Source organism: Mixophyes fleayi, chromosome 4 (genome assembly GCF_038048845.1).
Source record: "Mixophyes fleayi isolate aMixFle1 chromosome 4, aMixFle1.hap1, whole genome shotgun sequence".
Taxonomy (NCBI): Eukaryota; Metazoa; Chordata; class Amphibia; order Anura; family Limnodynastidae; genus Mixophyes; species Mixophyes fleayi.
The window spans coordinates 259,224,433-259,247,228 of record NC_134405.1 but is presented as its reverse complement, the minus strand read 5'-3'; the positions used below and the strand labels follow the sequence as shown (position 1 = coordinate 259,247,228).

At 37.9% G+C, this 22,796-nt stretch overlaps 1 protein-coding gene across 2 annotated transcripts in view; it reads left to right on the top strand.

Moving 5' to 3' along the window:
• Nucleotides 1-6,429: 6,429 nt before the first annotated feature.
• The window catches only part of KCTD16 (potassium channel tetramerization domain containing 16), a 249,864-nt gene continuing 233,497 nt past the window's right edge, over nucleotides 6,430-22,796 (top strand). Inside the window, exons 1-2 of one of the 2 annotated variants that reach the window (XM_075209681.1) lie at nucleotides 6,430-6,962; nucleotides 7,252-8,365. In XM_075209681.1, coding sequence (XP_075065782.1) covers nucleotides 7,534-8,365 — 832 coding nt within the window. In that variant the 5' untranslated portion in view covers nucleotides 6,430-6,962; nucleotides 7,252-7,533. The remainder of the gene's footprint in view (nucleotides 6,963-7,251; nucleotides 8,366-22,796) is intronic. The other variant, XM_075209680.1, reaches the window with a different exon arrangement.

Here is a 22,796-nt window from a genome sequence, read left to right as displayed (position 1 = left end):
TTCTGATGAACAGTAGATGGAGCTAAATGAATGTTAAAAGTGAATTGCAGTGCTTGGTATATTAAGGTACAGTTTTGATACAGGAGACATACTATTTTTAAACTGCATTCTGAACGATTTAATCTATAAAATACTAGAAGCTGTGAACATCTTACTTATACTTTTTCAAATGTTGTCATCTGCAATTGTTGCATATCTATGTGTTAACGTTAAACTAATTGAAGATAGTGGGGGGAGGGCCATTTCTCATCGTCATCAATATTTATATAGCACCAACAAATTCTGTAGCACTTTACAGTTGAGAATAGAACCCTGTTACAAAGTTAATTTAAGCAAATTATGGCACTAAAAAAACACCCTTTATAACGGTATTAGTCCATTATAGGAATTTACAGTCTGTTTTCTAATGACATTTGCTAACACTAAGACTGACCATGGGATCAGGATTAAGTTCAGGTTTGCAAACAGTTATTGTGAGCCGCTTAAACTCTGTACAAAAGTGCAGCCACCATACTTCACATACAATACAAACCAGTGGCCGAGGTAGGGGTGTATATGGTGGTATGCCTTATTGCCGCTTCTCCTTCAGCCTACATTGTAAAACTATCACATTCCATTTACTTATATTAAATTTTTCATACCACCACTTCTAAATAAATATATATATATATATATATATATATATATATATATATATATACGGTATTATATATTATATATCGGCATTCGAAATCTGATGTGCAGAGTGAAATTGTAAGAAAAAGTGGACAGCCATATGTGTATATATATAGCATGATTGTGTAACACAATTGTCAAATCAACCTCCAAAAGAAGAGGTTGGTTTGACAATCGTGTTACACAATCATGCTCAATAAATTGTTCAGAAGACATTCCATAGCTGGAGTGAAAATCAAGACTCTACTGCACTATGGTGAGATTCACAACAGCAGGGAGAAGGTTAAAATCCAATTTCTGCAACCATGCATTATGTTACTCTACCGTTACCATAACTAATGATTTTGCCATCTGTCTGTCATGGCAGTGTATCGTGCCATCAGAACGTTGTAAACACCTGCCTCGTTGCAGATCAGAGATTCTCTTAATTTATTGTTTACTGTACAAATTAAGATTATTTTTGGTTGAAACATTGAAATAGGAATCTGGAACTTGGACTAAATAATTATATTAAAATATAATATGTAATTAGTATGTATCTTACTAGCAATCATAAATAGCTTGCCAATCCATGTTTTGGGTCCCCATCTGTAGGATAAGAACCCCTGTAGTAAATCATGTACCCAGCAACAAGAATTGAGTTCACATTACGTTTGGTTTCTTGCCTTAGCAGCATATTCACTGTCTGTATTTACTAAATTGTTAATTTTGCTATTACTGAAATCTGCATTTACGACGTAGGTTTCCGCTAAATGTTTTTTTTTGTAGAAAGACACTGCTAACTTTCATGATTTTATTACCAAAAATAGTAAAAAATAATTAAAAAGTAAAACTCAATATCACATTATTAAATAATGTATTAGATTAGTGTGTAGTCTTTTTACTATTTTATCAGCAAACAGATTCATTTCAGCATCACATTACAAACACTCTTTAAAGTATTTCTTAAGCTGCTAAAAATCATATTATTACATTACTACAAAGTTAGAGATTAGCACAGTGCCCTTCATTTGTAAGCATTAACATTTAGTACTCTTTCTTCGCAGCATGTCCTAATATGCATTGAGAAATTAAAAGTTACCTATGACTATTTCACTCTGAAATATTTTACTACTAAACAATTATAACTAAAATCTAATTAAAAGGATAATTCCAATAAATATTTTACTAACGTATGCATTGTGTAAATTGGAGATTATAGCCACAGTCATCACACACAGAGCTGTGATGTCACTGCATTCTGACCTTACCCTTGCAAGACTTTTTGATACAAAGTCAGAACACTGCTTCTGGGATTATTATTTACTTATAGAGCGCCAATCATATTCCACAGAACTGTACAGGGAATATTGATTCAATCCCACCAGTCCCTGCCTCATTGGAGCTTACAATATAAATTCCCTAACACACACTAGGGTCAATTTTTTTTAGAAGACAATTAACCGACCAGTATGTATTTGGAACAGTGAGAAGAAATCTGGGAATTCGGAGGAAAACCATGAAAAAATGGAGAAAACATAAAACTCAACACAGATGGGGCCTTGGTTTGAATCAAACCCATGACCCCAGCACTTTGAGGCAACTGGAGTCACAGGAGATCCTAAAGAAGGGGTCATACTAAAACACAGAGGTGATTTGTTGTAAAAAATGTACACTTTGTTACAGATATTATTTAAAGATGGAGTTACCTTTTTTACATTGAAGTACAGAGGTACATTTGTGCAAATGTTAAACTCAGAAGGCATCTAGATTGTAATGTAAGAATGTTGTTTAAGATTTGTAAATCTAGAATTATTACAGGAAAGGCATTGAAAGAGAACACAGAGATATCCCTATGAGTTACATACTTTTTCTCTATAACTGTCGGCACTTAACCTGCCGACACGAAAATGCCGGCAGGCTAAATGCTGACACTTGCATTGTGTGACAAGTGAACAATGTCTTCAGTGTGATTGGCGACATTCACAATGTCGTCAATCACATTACCGACATTAAAAGACCAATGCTGCAGGATCCGGGGTGTAGCCGCCAGACCCGGCAGGATTGGTGTTTTAATGTCGGCAATGTGATTGGCGACATTGTGAATGCTGACGCTTGGTAGTGAAGGGGAACCAACAATGCAGGAGACCCCACAATTCACCCCCAGAAACTACTGCACATATTCCGGATGCATCAGAAGTGACCCTCTTTGTGGGGGGTGAGGGTGGTACAGCTGCATCGCTGGGTCCAACCTGTGCTATGGGTCCTGGCAATACAAATATCTGCCTGTGTTGCAGGTATACAATGCTAATCATTAGGCTAAATAAGGCATATTTTTAAGGATATAAAGTAGTAGTTACTGTGTATTTTTATTCATATGAGGCAGATAGTCCTACATGGTCAAGAGTTTCAGTTGTTTTTAAGACCAAACAAAAGCTTAGAAAAGAAATATGATCTTAGTCACAGTAAGGTGGCAGTATATCAAATAACCATGATTTTAAATATTGGTTTTCAGAAGAGCAACCTTGAACGTACAGTACAATGAACTTTGAAGTGGATGGGCTACAATAGCAGAAGACCACATTGGGTTCCACTCCTCTTAGCTAAGAAAAGAAAACTGAGACTACAGTGGGCATAAGCTGGGCAAAATAGGACAGTTGAAAATTGAAAAAATGTCACCTGACAAATCTCAATTTTTGTCTGTGACATGTAGATGGAGGATCAAAATTTTATGTAAGCAGCATGAATCCATGGATCCATCCTGCCTTGTGTCAATGGTGCAGACTGATGGTGTTATAATGGTGTGGTGAATGTTTTCTTGGCACACATTAGACTTCTTAATGCCATTTGAGCATTGTTTAAATCCCACAGCCTACCTGAGTATTGTTGCTGACCATCCAGGGCCATCTTAACAACATTATGGACCCCCGGGCAAAGCAGTGCACCGGGGCCCCTACACATATATATATATATATATATATATATATATAGATATAGATATAGATATAGATGTATAGAGATACAGATATAGATATATAGAGATAGAGATAGATAGATGTACTTGCTTAGTGACCCTTGAAGGTTTTTTTTGCAGGTTTTTTCTTTTGCAGGATTATTTATTCTAATTAAGAGTCCTATCTATGGGGCTCCCTTGCCGGTGGGGCCCCCGGGCACCTGCCCATCATGCCCAATGGAAAAGATGGCCCTGTGACCATCTGCATTCCTTTATGGTCACAGTCTACCCACCTTCTACTGGCTACTTCCAGTAGGATAACACCGTCACAAAGCACACGTCATCTCACAATGGTTCCACGGACATGTTAATGATTTCAGTTTACTCCAATGACCCCCACATCACCAGATCTCAATCCAATAGTGCACCTCTGGGATGTGGTGGATAGGGAGATTTGCAGCATGAATGTGTAGCAGTAAAATCTGCAGGAACTGCGTGATGTTATCATGGTAACGTGAACCAGAATGTTTCCAGCACCATGTTGAATCCATGCCACAAATAATTCAGGCTGTTCTGGGGTCAAAGGTGAGCTCTACGCAGTAATAGAAAGGTGTACCTCATAAAGTTGCCACTGAGTGTATATGGAACAAATGATTTGAGTACCCAGCTTATGCCTGGCAGTGTCTAATGCCACCTAATACTGTCAATTCATACAGAAACCAAAAGTAATTTCTTTATATACAACACTTCATGAGTTGATTTCTTATTGGTATTATAAACAATACATGAACTGGTTTGTGAGCTTCACTTTGTGTCTTGTTTTATATGTAATTTCATTACTAATAAACAGTAAGTTTGCTCGATAAGAGTATTACTGGTAACTCACTAAACCTCAAGCCACAGAACAGTATGTCTGCATAGTCCATGTCCATATCATATTAAAGCATTAAAGCAAATTAGTGATTTCTCTTGCTGACGGTCACCCCTTTCTCTGCATTTGGTAAAAGAAATGACTCCAAGCTCTGTCATGCTGAAAGAGCTTTCGCCATTGAATGTATGGAACTAGTTTGGCATAAAAGCTAAAATATTATTCACATTTGACCATGATTCTCTCTCTAATAATAAAAGTTGTGGTAGCATAGATATGACCATGTAATTCTTATGCAATTAGCATCATAAACTTTTCAACGTAAACACCACCACAAGTCCCTTGAGTACTTTACTAAATTACTGCTGTATTTAATAGAATCAGAATAGGGAAAAAGAAGGAGCGGAAGATCCATGGATCACTACTACCTTAAAGCAAACCTTCATCCCCAACATAAAAATGTTGCCTACTTTCTTTTAATATGGTATCTCAGCTGTCCAAAAGATTCATGCTGTAAGAGTAAGGTATGATGATATATCAGACTGTAACTACTGCCAGTAAGTGGGTGGAATCACCCCCATAAACTCCCTGCAACTTCAATGAGGAACAACTGAAAGGAAATGTTAACATTTATATTTTTGTTGGTTGCAAATGTCATTTACTGACTGGAATACATGCTGAAACTGTCTCTTCCCTTTTTATTCATGGCATAATGTTACTAGGAAAGGGTAATTAACTCTAAATACAAGCTTGAATTATCGTTACCTTTTAATTTACTTCTTATTTCATGATCATATCATGTTACATTTTTTCAAATAAATGACCTGAAATTTTTCATTTCCTGAAAGTATTGACAAGCTCAGGTTGCATAGGTTAAGAGGTGCTTTGTTAAGGATAAAATATGTCTCTGCATCTAAGGAACCTGGTTCACGGAAGCTTTAAATCTAAGCAAGTTATCTGATTGCTTTCTTGAACTGAGCCTAGTGTGTCAAGCTAACATGATTACATTCATGATCACAACATAGAGCAAACATAATGATCCAGATAGGCAAGTTAAAAGATCCTCAAATGAAATTATTTAGTCTTAGTGCACAACAAAACAATTTCTAGTCAGTAACATTTTATCAGTACAGAGATTACTGCATTCACTTTTAGCAGCGGTCATTATAGACGTGCAATAGTATCGTTTTATTAAGACTAAAAATTAAAGTTCTTAGTATGCTTATTTCAGTGTAAATTAGATCAAACTTGGCACTCATTCAATTTGTTTCTAGACTACATTTCCCACAGTGCTCAGGTCAATCTTTAATTAAGTTTAATTCAGGAGTGTTGATGGATGCCTCCCTTTGCTGTGTTTCCATGTCCCTGTTTGAACTTGCAGGAAAATAATGTGATCCTGAACCCAATTCCATATACTATCTGTACTGAGTGTGACTGTGTTGCAGAATATGGGCTCTTCTCCTGTTCTTTATGTGGAACAGTATAACATCATTCATACAGAAATTTGAAGAGATAAGAAAATACACCACTTAGTAAAAGTCACTGTAGGTACCTTTAATGACAGCCAGTTAAAAAGCACCACAAGTCTGCAAGATTAAAATATACATGTATTTGCAATTGGAGAGATAAGACTATAATTGGAAGTGGAAGCTTTGTCCCTAATTGCTGTAATCTCAAACAACATAACCAATTAGAATCAATGCTTCATGTGACAATTTAAATGGAGGTTAATAGGTTAAACCACCCAGGGGAAAAGTACAGCTTAAGCGGCTCATCACACTTTACCATTTTCAGAGAACTGATATTTATCTGTTTAAAGCAAATCTACCTCTAAGTACAAGAGGAACCACAAATACATCCTCTGCTTTTATTCTATTTTGTTTCTTTAAGAGCTGTATTCCTTTAAGATGATGTAATAGTTATTTCCCTGGTTGGTTTCTTCCCTGCACTGCTGAAATAGCACCATCTCAGAACAGCCCTGGGAACTGTGGATCCACCCAGCTCAGCATCCAGAGCAGGCTCAGCAACCAAGCAGCAAAGCACCCAGAGCTGAATACCAGCTGCTGATGCTGCTTGCTCTGCCGACTGCTCCTGTCCCTTCTTTTCCTTTCAGCCTACCTGGAAGTATGCTAGCCTTTGTGTTCCTGCTAGTACTTGGAGTGTCAAATGAGCATCCTGCTCCATGCAGACTGGCTGCTGTTATTGAGAGTTTTTTGCAAGGCATTTAGGAGCCAGCATCCCATCTGGAGGAAGCTTCCCCCCTCCCTAATAACAAGCCAGTCTTATTTTGAGTGTACGTTTTATTTGCTGACTACTACACCTGAAAATTCAGCACAGCCGCTGTTATCCAGAAGCTGATAACTTTCTACACTTGATAAGAGCCTCACCTTTCTGATACTTTTTTATTATTGTGATTTTTATATTGATTTTTATTTGTGCTTTTATAAATTGACCTCCTTTTCCATGTGAAAGGATTATGCAACTCAGGTATAGTATTTTTATTGTGATATTCAACTTAATTCTAAACATAACAAGCATCATCTTTATACTGTTCATAGAAACAAGAACATATGGCATTGATGTACACAAGAATTACATTCCTCCTTTCTAAAAATCCAGCTAATGAAATCTGCGTGCAGAATTAGTGTAAATTGTATACAGCTAGTTTATACAAACGTGTATGTATATGTTTCTATAGATGAAAAGAGACATACAATAAAATGTACATTTCACTGCCATTTTTCTGAACTTTACCAATATTCTCTCTTTTTGGCAGATTCTTGTGTGTCTGTTCCTTCATGACCTTGCATCCAGTGGATTTATTGTGATCTATATGTTTTTGATGCTGTTTTAGCACGTTATTACTAAAGTGGAAGTGGTCTAGAAAGTGCCACAGACTGTTATGCTCATGTACAATTGGAATTAACTTCATGATTACAAAACCCAGAATAAGAAGAGAATTATTGCATATTGGGAATATACATTGCATTTTTAGATTCCCGTTTTAAAATTTATGAACAATTTGTACTGTAGTTAGTGGCATCTGTATAATAGCACAATGGCTTTGAGTGGAAATTGCAGAACTTATGCCCCACTTAGAGACCAAGGGACTATCCTGCAATCATTCCCAGAGGTGGTTGAATTAAATGTTGGTGGACAAGTTTACTTTACACGCCATACAACATTGACCAGTATACCCCATTCCCTGCTATGGAAAATGTTCACCTCAAAAAGAGACTCTATAAATGACCTGGCAAAAGACGCCAAAGGACGATTCTTTATTGACCGTGATGGGTTTCTCTTCCGTTATGTTCTCGATTATCTCAGGGACAGGCAGGTGGTCTTGCCAGATCATTTCCCAGAAAAAGGGAGATTGAAAAGAGAAGCTGAATACTTTCTGCTTCCAGAACTAGTGAAACTCTTAGCACCTGATGAAGTGAAACAGAGCCCAGATGACTACTGCCACAGTGACTTTGAGGAAGTTTCCCAAGGAAGCGAAAACAGAATATGCCCATCTTCATCTTTGATGCCTTCAGATAGAAAATGGGGCTTCATCACAGTTGGTTACCGAGGATCATGCACCATGGGTAGAGAAAGCCAAGCTGATGCAAAGTTTCGGAGAGTTCCAAGAATTCTGGTTTGTGGCCGTATCTCTCTAGCCAAAGAGGTCTTTGGAGAAACACTAAATGAAAGCAGGGATCCAGACAGAGCCCCAGAAAAATACACCTCCAGGTTTTATCTCAAGTTCAAACATCTAGAGCGAGCATTTGACATGTTGTCCGAGTGTGGATTCCATATGGTAGCCTGTAACTCTTCAGTGACAGCTTCATTCGTCAATCAGTACACTGATGACAAGATCTGGTCCAGTTACACAGAATATGTTTTCTACAGTAAGTACTGACTAACCAGAAAGTTGTACATTTTACTTTGATGTTATGAAGCATTACATTTTACTTGCTACAATTATATATATTTGCAATTATTTAAATTATTTATCATTAATTCCTAAAAAAAAAAAAGGATTGCAAGCTTCAAGGATACTTTTTTGACAGACATAATTTTGTCATCTCAATCAAACACAGTATTTGGCTGTTCTTTTTCTTAGATACCAAGGTTGAAAAAAAAAACATAGTTTGCAACATCTGGTACTGATAATGTTAAGAAGCTGGAATTACTATGGCTAGGTGGCGCTAGAGGCCAGTAGACGTTTTATTGGAATGGAGCTGACTGCTGTGTCTTACTTTATAAATCAACAGGATGTCATTCTCACACAGTAGCTAAGCATTTACAGCTAAAAGAAGGGGAGAAGATGGAATGGGATTAGTAGAGGCTGTAAATCTTTTGATTTGCTCTCCTTTCATGCAGGATACTTAGGAAAGAGATTTCTGCACTTGGTTTTTATATTTCTACATTTCTGATACACTTGTTCAATGCATGTTCATAGAAAACATTGGCTGCTGGATGGTTCCTCTGCTGTCTTATTTATGTTTAAAGTAAAAATCTATAAAAGTTGAATATGTGCTTATTAAGATTGTGTAATTCTAAATAAATAGAAGTCAACTCTATTTCCAGCTTAACTAAATGTTTAAGCAACATGGCTGCATATCTATGTACCTGGTAAACTGTTTATCATAAATCATGTATTCGTACCTGTAGTATCATATTAATAACATGAGAGATGAGTATGTGATTAATAGGTAGTGCGCGCTTAGGCTCATCTCATTTGTAGCGGATATAGATGTGCTGTACAGTTTATCAGTAGGCAGGCATGAGGAGGGTATTGAGGTTTTTAGTGTATTTTTTCTAGACAAGTGTCCTGTACAAGGTTAGATGGAACAGACTCTTGGGAACTTAACTAAATTGGTTTCACCCCTCTCAAGGCAATGATAAAGTAAACCATTGTATCTCGCTAATAGCAAAGGCAGCTTTTTTTATAAGAGACTAAAATTATGTAAAAAAAAAGTATGTCACTATTTTTAGCCAGGGTTTCTTTTCTTTAGAGTCATGCAGAGTTGACACAGTGTGTACCAGTTTATAAAAAGTCAGGTTTTATAGGCACTTGTCTACTAAGGGAGACAGCATTTTTCTCATAGGATATCCACCCATCTGTAGCAGAATCTCTGTTTAGTATGCAGCTGTAACATAGTCATTACACCTTATAATTGTTCAGCTGCTTCCTGTAGCATACAGCCACATACCCACTGGTGTTTTTACTAATGGTTTTACTAGTGAAAAAAAGAACATTGTAGGCAAAAAAACCCTTAAGATAGAGCAAAATACATCTCAGGCTGCTGTTCAACACATTACGTCCTGCATGGATTTTGGACATTTGTATTATGAAGTTTCTTCTCCCTTTCTTTACCACAGTGGGGTCTATTTATTTAAGGGCAAAGACACCTGTTTGCCCCAGGATAGGGCATCACAGAGTCACCGTAGGCAATAGCTGTTCAAATGCCTGTGGTAAACTCCATCGGATGTAAGATTTCCTGGGTCACGTCGGGAATAACTTCCACGTGAAAACCATGGGGAAGTTTATTTAACAGGCACCACAGCAGTACGAGTTGCAGTCCCTTCAGAATAACATTCTTTGGATAAAGCATTTTTTTCAATGGCCAATATTTATTATTTTTTTTAACACATTTTTATCTAATTTTGTACAATTATCATTATTATTATTACTGTGGAACTGAAAGCTCAAGTTTGGCTTAACCTGGTAATACATGCACATATCTCTTCAGGCCTGGTGAAGCAGTAAGTTAGCCTTTACTGTAAGGGACCAGTTGCATCAGTGAGATTTACATTATTAAAATCATTAATAATAGTTCCAATCATATTACGCAGCACCGTACAGAGAACATATCATCATTCACATCAGTCCCTACCCCATTGGAACTTACATTCTAAATTCCCTAACACAGACAGACACTCACTCCTGTAGGAATCCCATACAAACACGAGGAGAACTCCACAGAGATGGTTGGAATTGAACCTATGACCCAACACTATGAGGCAGCAATGCTAACTATTGTGCTGCCCAACAGGGCTTTCATCAGAAACTGTGGGGCCCATTACTAAATTATCTGTTAGGGCTCCCCCTCTCCATACTTCTCCCTCTTTACCGTACATGCGCCCCCTTCCTTATCACAGTACATTCCCCCTCTCTCTCATCACAGTTCATGCCTCTCCCCACTCCCTCATCATGGTAAATGCTCCGTTCCCCCCTTCATCACAGTAAATATAATCACCCAAACACAGTAAATGTTCCCCTCAACACCCTAATCAAGGTAATTGTTCCCCTCTCCCCTCCCTCCATTCACATCACAGTAAATGTTCCCCTCCCCCATACCATCACAGTAAATGTTCCCTACTCCCCCCATCCTATCCCATCCCAGTAAATGTATCCCTATCCCCTCCCTGCATACACAGTAAATGTTATCTATCTACCCCTCTCCTATCAAATTAATGACCAATTAACATATCTTCTCCACGATGCTGCTGCTCCCGTCATTGATAGACTGATAGCGTGGCGCGCACAGAGTGATGACATCACAGCGCCGTATGCTCCCAGAGCATTAGAACCTGGGAGACACAGCATTGTGAAGAAAAAGGGGCACGGTCAGTCAGGCTAAAGGGCCCAGACAGTCTAGTGGGCCCAGATAGATGTAGAGGTCTGTCCAGGCCCCCTAGTCGGTCTTGCCTCCTCACAGCTGTACGTTGATGGTGGTCCTGCTGGTCAATAATGGTAAATTGCAGCAATAGGTGATTTTCTATTGCCACGATAAGCAGCAATAGAAATTTAGCTTTACCACTGCATATTAATAGAAAGATTTCTGTGTATTATTATTATTGTTATTATTATTATTATTATTATTATTATTATAATAATTACTACTACAACTACTATTATTAATGTTTATGGCAGAGGGCAAACAGCAAGACAGTACATGGTATAACAGTGTAATACAGTAATCAAATAACACTACAACTCTAAACACAGCTACTGGGGTGCAAGGGGTATAAAATCTGTGTCCATTAGCGTGCGTGCAACGAACTGGTTTGGAGCCACTGATAGAGGTGCAAATACAAAAGAGGAGTGGAGTGAATGGGCAGACAGCCCATGGAGGAGGTGCGCAGTGTAGCTGGTGTACAAACAGGAGTGAAGAAAGCCCTGCTAACTAGAGCTTACAATCTAAAGGGAAAGGGGTAGACAAGTGGTTGACACATGCGGGTGAGCCAATGTAAGGGGGTTTGAGGGCAAGAAACAAGAGTGGGAGAGATGGAGGGGGAAATGTGGAGGACTGGTAGGCTTTTAGAAAAGATTTTCAATGACCATTTAAAGCCATACAGGCTAGAGGAAAGTCTGACAGAGCAAAGGAGATCATTCCAGTGGTGAGGGGCAGCATGGAATAAATCCTGGATGAAGGAATGAGATGTGGTAACCAAAGGGAAGGAAAGGCAACGGTCATTGGTCTACCAGAGAGGAGGAAAGGGAGTATGTAAGGAGATGAGGTTGGAGATGTAGGGAGCACATGAGATGGTGGCTGGAGTGAGAGGAGGGCGGGGTGGTAGGGGTCGCAGAAGAGTGATGGGAGGAGGAGATTTCATGTACCGGCATGTTACCAAAAGTACCAGTTTTCGGGACTGTACCGCTTAAATCATGATATTTGGGTGGTTTGTCTAACTAACAAGTTTAGAGGCTTACTTACATCAAAACAATCCATTAATGATAAATAAAGAATTTAATAAAGCAAATTTTGCAGATGTTTGCTTTGATTTTGTAAACTGCACTAGAAACATTACAGAGTCGGATAGGTGATATTGCCTACAGTTATAATATTCAACAATTTTACTTTGTACATACTTTCAGAAATACCCTCCCCAAACCAGACCATAATCAACCCATGTCACCCTTCACCCTTATTTCCTCCACAAAGCCATGTCACTTTTCTGCAAATGTCTCTACAGTTGGAAGACATGCTCAAGACTAGGCATTAGGGGAATTTATGGACTGTTCACATTTCAGGTCACAGAAATAAAATTGTATTGGGGGAATGAGATTGTGTTTAGTGATGATGTATTTTCATGCCACTGTCATTTCATACTGAGCTGTGATGCTAGAGCAGGCTGCTTTCTGCCTACCAGGATTTCATTTCTGGGATTAATAGAAGTCCTTATAAAAGGTATTTCTGGGGTCGTAATAAAGAAAAAAAAAGAGCAAGCACATTTCTCAGGTATATATGAGCTGTATTACATATAGTATTTTAAGATGGAGTTACATTGTACTATACTATTCCTGTAACATGCGACTTGACTTACTTTACAATTGTCATCACTGGCCATTTTCTGTATTAGCCAAATTCAGATCCCAATCAGCTATTCATGTTGTTATTATATCATACCAGCAGTAGCAAATGTTGTTTGTTTTATTTTTCTTCTTCCGTTTTTGATGGAGGCGTGTTGTCAGTATGCAGCTGTGTAGTAACTTAAGAGTACAGTTTGACTTTTGAGCACTGAACAGTGAAATATGCCTTATATCATGAAATAAACATTATCGTGTCAGTGACAGTGAAATTGAAATTGGCTGAGCGCTTCCACATTATTGCATTTCTAATGTACTGTACTGCTCTTGAAATGGATATAAAAGGGATGTTTTAGTTACCACGGGTGTATATTGACAAGTTATTGTCACAGTAATGCTCTCACCATATACAGTTTAGGAGCACTGTTAAGAGGAAAAATTTAACAACTATATTAAAGGGAGTTCAATCTGGGGAGATGGCCCCAGCAGAGAGGGAAAACCGAGCTAAAGGAACACATCAAGCACAAAGATGAATTTTCAGAAGAAAATAGACATATGGCTCAAATGTGTCTATGCATAAAGAATTTCTCCCGGAATTTTAATAACTCATCTTGTTTACATTGTAATCTCTAGTAAGAATAACATTCCTATTGGCATGCGATATTGTTCAATGATAATTTGGCTACAAAGTGTCACTATCTTATAACTGTCTGTAGATGATATTACATAAGACAGCAGCAAAGTCAGACATCTGGCATCTACTACTTATTTTGAAATATGCAGAGAAATATGGTTCTATGTGTAATAAAAGTATGTTGGTATGTTTTAGTCTATAATTGTAGAAGAATAATGCTAGAGGGTGCGTAGTCTGACTGCAGATGCTCTACTTACATCATTGGGCTGATCTTTCTGAGAAATACACTGTGATTCTAGGCATAGTTACAGTGGATACCCAAATCAGCTTGGCTGTTTCTGGAGTCTTCTGGCAACCAGGATAAGCAAATTACAAATTGTGACGGGGACATCATACAGTAAGAGATTACATAACTTGATTGGACGTAACTATATACAGCGCCTCTGTATAGCGCTGCAGACCATTTGTGGCAATAAATAAAGGATAATAAGAATAACTTTTCAATAGTCCACACAGCACCCTAATACCAGGTAATACTTTTAGAATTATATATAGAAATGATCTCCATTTTGGTTTCCTAATCTGTGTCACCTGATCACAGTGGAATAATTTTCAGTCCTCATAGACTGTGTAACATACAATTAAATGTGCCACTAATACTATGATTGTGTTTTCCTATGTTGTGTTTTCATAGGGCTCTGCTGTCTAATTTTATAATATGTGCTAGTATTCTACCATGTACTGGGAGCTGAACAAATTCTAATGTATTCAGCAACTTCTGCTTCAAACAATCCAAGTGGATTTTTGGGTCAGAATGACATGTTATTGCAATTTGTTGCTACTTTATTTAATTTGGCCTCCATAAAATTAGAACAATTTCACAGAATTCCTATTAAAACTTTTCTGTTTAGAGGACAGCCCTGATGTTGCTTACAATGAGGCTTTATGTGGTGGAAATAATGTTTTTTTATAGACCGTATAATGCTGTGAGGAAACCAGCCTTAACTGGAAAGGTGGCTACCTTAGGATTCATCTCACTTGAGCAGACCAGGATATATCCAAAATATAGGTTTACTGCCAGCACAATAGACAGTTCACAGGCACAAGGCAAATGGTAGCATATACCAGCATCCTCTTGCAGTCATCATCCCAAAACAATAACCTCCATAGCTTCTCTGGAGTCCTCAGAGTCTTATTCTCCCACAGATAGCTATACAAATCCATATCACCAAGCCTGGCACACTGCCGAGCACAGACACTGTCCTGGTAGTGTTTCCTACAGCGGCACTGCGTTGCCTGGCCCAAAGTCCTTTGTGTTGGTGTTACATACACCAGGATCCTCCAGGATAGAATGACCTCGTTGACATACTGCTCTCCTTACATTTCTGGATGTCTACACAAGGAGTAGGGTCAAGGTGGCCTAAACCCCCCCCCCCCCTTTCAGTAGGGGTCTTTTAGTGGACACTTAAATTATTTAACTGTTAGACATTCCGTCTCTGATATCTCGATTATATAATGGAATGGCTTGACTGAATTAGCTGTTTAGGATAAACTTAACAAAGGGTTACAGTATTACATCAGGGAATATCATGACACTTCCCGCTTGTATGAAACATTAAGACAATTGACACAATGTATGTGCAGCATTACACGATCTAAGTCTAAGATGCATTTTGATAGAAAAACATTTATATTGACACATATTAATACAGTTCCCAATGCTATTTCAGCCAGTATAGTGCTATGAAGACACATTGCACGTCCTCTGGAGCGTCTTACCTAATTGCCTTCCAGATTACCTGTTGACCTAGCTAATTAACTTGCCAGTTAGCTATGTTAACAGTCACACAGACATTGTTCTGGTTACATTACTAACAACCCAGATCTATGATACACCTCATAAAAATGGACATTTGAGACAAATGGTTATTAGAAAATATAACTGCCTAACTCTCCATCCTGGCATGCAATATGGCTTCTGATGCCCTGCTATTTTCACACAATGTTGCAACAGTCTTTATATTTCCAATACATACAATATTACAAGAAATAGCAAGGGCAAAATGTACAAAATATCATGATATAACAATACCCATAATACACTGATGCTCTGGTGTATATACTTAGGCTGGGTCAAGGATAGAAAAGTACATTAAACTGTGATGGGTGATGAATAAAAGGTCCTCAGTCCAGTGGGATCCCTTTTAATCACAAATGGCTGCTTGTTATAAAAGCTAGAATGGTAGAAAGCCATGTGTGACAGAACAGGTTTTGGGGGTCAGGTCAGTTGCAGCAAACCTATCCTTATATTAAATGTATGGTTTGAAAAAAAAGAGATGTCTATTCTATATCCAAAATAAGATTTAATCAGTAAAGCTGTATGTCCTCGGTAGATGTCCAAGTACAAGTCACAAGATATTGTCATTGTGCATTACATGATAACATACAGTTTCCCTAGTCATATCCTAGTATCCCAACTAATGCCTCATGGTAAGCCTATGCCACGCTCTAACATATGTGACAGTGTTTCAGTACCGCCTGGGTCGTGGTATGCCACAGCAAGGCTCCTTTCAGGACACAGAGGAGGCCAGAACAGAGGAATGGCCCCCTAAACATCAACAACAATTCAGATAGCACAACCAATTAAAAAAAATAAAAATTAAAACATAAAAAGCAAATTTACTTTTGATAAATCTAAGATAGCGGAATAAAATCACCCTTGGGAATTGTTATAAAATTAGTTTAATCTAAACCATCACAGTACATTAATTTTACATGAAAACTTTGAAATGATACAAAAGAAGAAATGAATGTACATGTATTCCACTAATAATCACATTCTAGACTGCCATTAGTAACAATTTGCTGGTTCCTATATAAAAAATACAGCTGCAGTTCGTTGCAGCAAGTATATCACTTTACTATGTGATCTTCACAGCGCATAAAAAATCCACTCAGAAAATAAATTACAATTCATATATTCTCTCTAATAGAGACAGAAAACAAATAGATCGGAAGCCGATATCCACACTGGGTAATATGTTGTTCAAAAGTACTCTTTTCAATAGCGATTATCACACTGTTATTGCTGTGGAACCACCAGTCCCAAACTAAATGTTAAAGTTAGTAACAGTGACAGACTAACTTAGAATGCAATTGCATTTCTGTCATTTCATGGAAAAAGTCTTTCAGTCATTAGTAAATTAGTGTTAATAATAAAAAAAATAACCAATATTCAAATAGAGAGAGTCACTGTTTAAAACATAGTCCGGTTATATGGTAACATATAACCAAATTAAAGTTATCACATTCCTGTGGAGTAGAGATACATTTTCTCAGTACGTGGCCAGTCTACATAGATAAATAGCAGTTCCTTTACATGGATCATGGGTATGTGTGTGATAGCTGACTGATTGGATCAGCTGCGGAGATTATGTCCTTTTCCGAGGTTCGAATAAAGTGACGCGTTTCGCTCTGCTCACAGAACATTTTATATGGATGCCCTCTAAACCCAGACAGTCCCAGATAAACTGATGTGCTGTTGGATAAGTGACATTTTCACCACTTTTTCACCACATTTTCATTCCATTTCTGTGCTGTACTTGTTAGGTATTTGTATAATATTATAATATGTTGATCTGTATTTCTTTCTATTGGAGTTTATTGAATCTGTTCAAGTGAATTCAGAGAAAATTGTAATTTTGGGAGTATTGTTATATTATTTTTTGTTTCCATTATGTTGAAAAAAGATCACGGTTGCATTGATTGATACATTTTCTAGAGAAGGCTCTATCCTACATAGCAAGATACAGTGGTCCTGTTTTATATTTGTAATTTTCATTGCAGCTGCACTCATGAGAGTGTGGATTTCAGAGGGACCTCCCTTCAAAAATGGACACATGACGCTGCAGGAATAGTGTGTGTGTGTGTGTGTGTGTGTGTGTGTGTTTGCGTGTATATGAATGCTGGGGTGGGGGCAGAAGAAGCCATGTAGAACATATGTGAGGGGCCGGGTTATTTTGTTTCCCAACCCCCACCCCCATGTTCCCAGTGACTTGCTGTGAGCCATAATGTCCTGGGCTGGGCCACTACAAAGCAGTACTAAGGGTCTGGTTTATCAACGTATGATAAATCATTTTTATGTATACATCAAAGTGGTAGGGCCATAACACTGCTACCATCAGCGATAACACCCACCAACTTTAAGGTTTGCATTTTTTTAATGTGAAAAGTTTTAAAATATTTTATTTTTTAAAAATTGTTACATATTTTTAAAATGTACTTAATTTTTTTAATAAGTGTTGTTTAAAGCCCAAACATGGCCCGCCAAAGTGGTAAACTAACCCTAGCCTTCCAGGACATGTGAGCTCAGACAAATTTTTTTGATATCTGCTAAGTCAGGATCTTAACTCTCTTGATAAATAGACACTTAAATTAGCATTGGTTAAACTTTGTGTACTTTATTAGTATGGTAATGGGATTGTCAAAATGAAATCATCATTAGTTATCACAGCTTAGTATATATGGGCAGCACTATGTTTGTACATATATTCCAGATTTATTCACGTGTATTCTGTTTAGTGTACCTTGAATGTATGTGTGTACTACCACAATCACTGCGTTTCTCTGCACTGCACTAGTTCAGCACAAGAGAGAAGAGAAAAAATGAATGTTGACTTTGATTTCATTGCTGGCTTTAATGATCACAATGAACTTTAAGCAGTTCTTGACAGGCAACGTGTAGCCATAAGGGCAATCTGTATAAAGAAGGTTAGTCATTATTGATGATTGTTTATACCTTACGTTGCTAAGCCTAATTGGAAACATCTAAGCTCAAATGAAGACTGTGATTGATTTTGTACATAGTACACCAGCTTTTCTGTTATTTTAACGCCTGCAATTTATGAAGATCCAAGAACACAACATTCCAGTGCTTTTTAGACTGTTTCACTTAATAACAACTTATATAAGCTATAAAGACACAGTGTCTGATTCATTAAGGAATGTAAATGCCGATACATGGTGTCCATTGCGTTAAATTGCACTGCACACGCCCAGAAACGAACTATACCTCAATGAACAATAGTGTATGCAATTCAATTTCGGGCGCTAAGGACACTTCCGACAGCCTATGATTCATGGGCAGAAACGGGAGGGGAAGGGGTGTATGCACGTAGCCAATGTACAGTAAAGGCGTTCCAAGGTTCAGCTCCCTCAGCAGCAACCGGTTCAAGCTTTTGGCATCCCTAAGGTACGTGTCCTTTAGGCACATCACTTGCTTCAGCTACGGGTCAGGTATGAGTGCCAAGTGATAGTGATGGTGCGTTTGAATGCTAGAACATGTGTTTACAATCAAGAGCAAAAATGCATTTTATGTACAGTATTAACATCCTGATATATGTATTTCGTGAGGGGAAAAATAGAAAAAATGTTTGTTAATTTTTGATTTTTCATTAATGACTAGCCTATTATATTAACAGGTGAAAATAATGGAATACTTGTTTTCTGTGTGCTTTCTGCTAGGACTTTATATGCCACATATGTATTGTACATATGTGTATTGTGTCTGTCTGCACATGGCAAGTGCCACACATACAGAGCGAACCTAGACCCATATTCACCAAGAGTCGGTCCTTCAGATTCGCTTCTAATTGAATACGGACGTACGTGTACCCGATTTATAAGCATTTTTAAACATTCGCACAAGATGTTTATTTTGCACGCCTTAATGAATCAGGCCCACAATGTACAGCTACAAATATTTAAGTAATTTTGCAAGTATTTGTGTGCTACATGAAATACAGCCAATATTTACCTAATGTGAAAAATAATAAACTAACATGCACCACTTGCATGGTTTTGTCCAGGAGAAAATGTACTAATTCTTTTGCCTTACTTTCCTTATTCATTCAGGCTGTGTGTGTGTGTGAGATTTATATATATATATATATATATATATATATATATATATATATATATTTAAGTTGGTACTGTTAGTTTTATTTCTATTTAAAGAGGTACTATTAATTTAATTTATATCTACTGGGGCACTATTAGTTTCAATTATATCTAAGGAGGCAATATTAGTTTTAATTATCTATATGGGGGCACAATATTTTTTTAATTCTCTGATGCTAACTGGCCAGGGAACCAGGAGGGACCTAATGTTACTTAGCATTGTGCTGGGCATCTCTCAGTGTTGCTACCCCTTCTGTTTCTGTATGAACAATGGCACTGAGCAATGGCACTGAAGACTGGAGAGTGACAAGAACACTGCTACCCCTGTTTCTGTGTGAGCAATGGCACTGAGCAATGTCACTGGAGAATGGAGAGTGATAAGAACACTGCTACCCCTGTTTCTGTGTGAGCAATGGTGCTGAATCTTCTGGGGAGGGAGGTACTTATGGAATCCTAAACCCCGAGATTCGTTAACGCAACTATTGCGTTTTGCCTCGCTTCATATCTGAGGATGCATGAAAGTACCAAGCCGGCTCGCGAGCCTACTCGGATCTCCTAAGTTCGGGTGGGTTCGGTTTTCATAAAACCGAGCCCGAGCAACTCTACTTTTACCGATTTCATACTGCCGCCCCGGCAATATCCCAGGTTTTTCAAGCCGGGTTTTTGCCGGGGCTCGGAGCGTCCCAGCTCAGAAACACCATTCATACTGCACCTCGGACCCGGGAATTTCCCGGGTTGACCCCATTCATACTGCACAAGTCTGTGCCCTGGCAATTTGTGGGAGTCATCACCAGAGCAGTTTTCATTGGCTGAAAAATGGTGATGTCATTGAAAGGTGACTGGTTTTTGTTTTCTTCCACGGGCTCCCACCGATGACATCATCCTCCAGAGACAGGCAGACAGCCAATCAGCTTGTTTTCTGTGCAACCCGGGTTGACCCTGGAATTACCCCTCGATAAATCCCGGGTTGAAGACCCGGGTTTTTAGACCCGGTATTTTTGACTTGTACCATTCATACTGCACCAAGACCCGGGTCGTTTGAGCTCGCCCCGGCAAAAACCCGGGATTTTGGTGCAGTATGAATGGGGTATAATTATGTATATTACATTCAGTTCTTTATACTTTTTTTCAGGGCTTTATAACTTAATATTTATTAAACATGAACATTTATAATACAAACAATTAAATTATAGCCACATTCAGTAAATATATAACAAATTTGCGATGGATTCTCAGACTGTAGACAGAGTTAAAAAAGCTGAGCTAAATTCGAAGCAGGCGAACAGGTTTGAGCTTAGATGAGTACATTGTATAGTATTTTCAAGGCTTTTACTTGAAAAGAGTAATGTTCACTGTCCAACTTAAAAAATACATAAAACATTTGCAAAATGTAGCCATTTTCCTTACAGAGAGTTCCATTTGACAGCTTAATAACAGTTATATAATATACACCATTTTGGACCAAGCAAATATACAATATTCTCTAGGTTGGTGCAATCAAAAGTTTGACCAGACCAGTTTGTTCGAATTTCAAACAGACTCAAAAAGCTTAAGCATTCTATACCCATAATTCCTTCAAAGACCAAAATACATGGCATTTGAATTAATAAAACTATGATATGTTTTGAAGAACATGTAATAATGTACTGATGTGGTATCTGTTGTTTGGAATTATGTTTATGCAGATAATGGTTTTTTTCCATAACTTGGAGCACTAAGGCTAAAATATAATAAATTACATTTAAAAAAATTTAGATACTAAAGAAAAACACTGGCTATATAGTAATTAAACAGAACACCACATATGGAACACACTATAAATATATACTACAGATATAGAAATGCAGCCTGGGGATAGAGGCACTGCCAAGCATCAAAATAGTGGCTACAAAAACAAAGAAAAGAAACCCCCAGGCTATGTTCATAACTGTAATGAAATGCTTCTCTCAGCCAGTATAGTTCATTAAAAACATTTTTTTTTTATTTTATCACACACAATTTAAAATTGGATTACTTTTTAAGCTTTAAATTGTGTTTGATAAAAAAAATATTTTAATGATCTATACAGGCTGAGAGAAGAATTTGCTTAGAGTTATCAGAAATAGAACAGTGCCAGAGGTTACTTCTTCTTGTTAAAATTCTTAGCCCTGCTTTTTTTCACTGACACTGCACCTGGCATTTGTTAGACTGTGAAGCAACGCTTTACTAGCGGCGAGACTGGTAGGTGGAGGTGGTCAGTGATCTGGTGATCATGTCCGAGTTTATGAATTTATCACAGAGCAGCTGCAATTATTTATTTTTTTCCTGTGTATTTGGAACTTTCAGGATAACGGGTTTCCAGATGAAAGATCCCATATGCAGTACACATAGCGAAGTATTTAGAAATGACTGGAGTATGTTTTCTGCACTACACAATACATTTGAGCCATGCTGTGTAATGTGATGTCACTTCTTTGAAGTGATTTTATCTGTGAACATGATTTGTAAACTTGACTATATATTAGAAGTACTAAGGATGTGTTTCAGGATACAGGTAATACAAAATTACGTAAGCTTTCTTTTAGCCAGTCAGGGTCTGATTCATTAAGGCATGTAAACGGTGACATTGTGCGTATAATCTGCACAATCACTCTGCGCATGTCCAGAACTGGACCATACGCCACAGAACACAGCAACGTTCAATTCGTGTTTGAGCGCAAAGGATACTTTCTACAGCTTACAATTTCAGGGAGAGAACAGGGAGGGGACTAAGCGTTTGCCCATAGTCAATGTACAGTAAAGGGGTGCTGATTCAAGCTTTAGAAATCTCTTGTGTACTATTTTTCCAGCTGTATCTCTTGCTCCAGCTACAGGTCTTGCCCTGAGTGGCGATTACTGATGATTACAGCTGTGTATACAGGCTAGAACATGTGTTTGCAATCAGGACATTCATAACATCCTAATAAATCTAATTCATGGGCGGGGGGAAACACTTTTTATTTTTTAATGTTTTGTCATTAATGGCTGTATTATTAACAGGTAACATCAATTGAATATTTTTTTTTGTGTTCTGTATGTTCTTTTGTGAGTTGATATTCCAAATAGGCATTAGACGTATCTTGCAGTGTGTTGTCTAGGAGCAGAGCAGACTTACACTACACCTGTGTTCATCACCACACGTATCCTCAGACCCACTCATTCTTGAATTCAGGCGTACATATATCCAATTTATGTGCATTTTAAAGAAAACGCACATTGCGCTCACTATGCTTCTCTTAATGAATCAAGCCCCCAATGTTTATGGTAGTTTTGGGCAACACGTGACTTTTATCAGAATAAGGGCCACCGACGTCTACGTTATGTGACCTCCTTGGCATAGAGCAGGGAGGTCACATGGTATACTCAGAGGATGAGGGAGTGCACTGGGCTTTCTTTTCTTCCTCTATGCGGC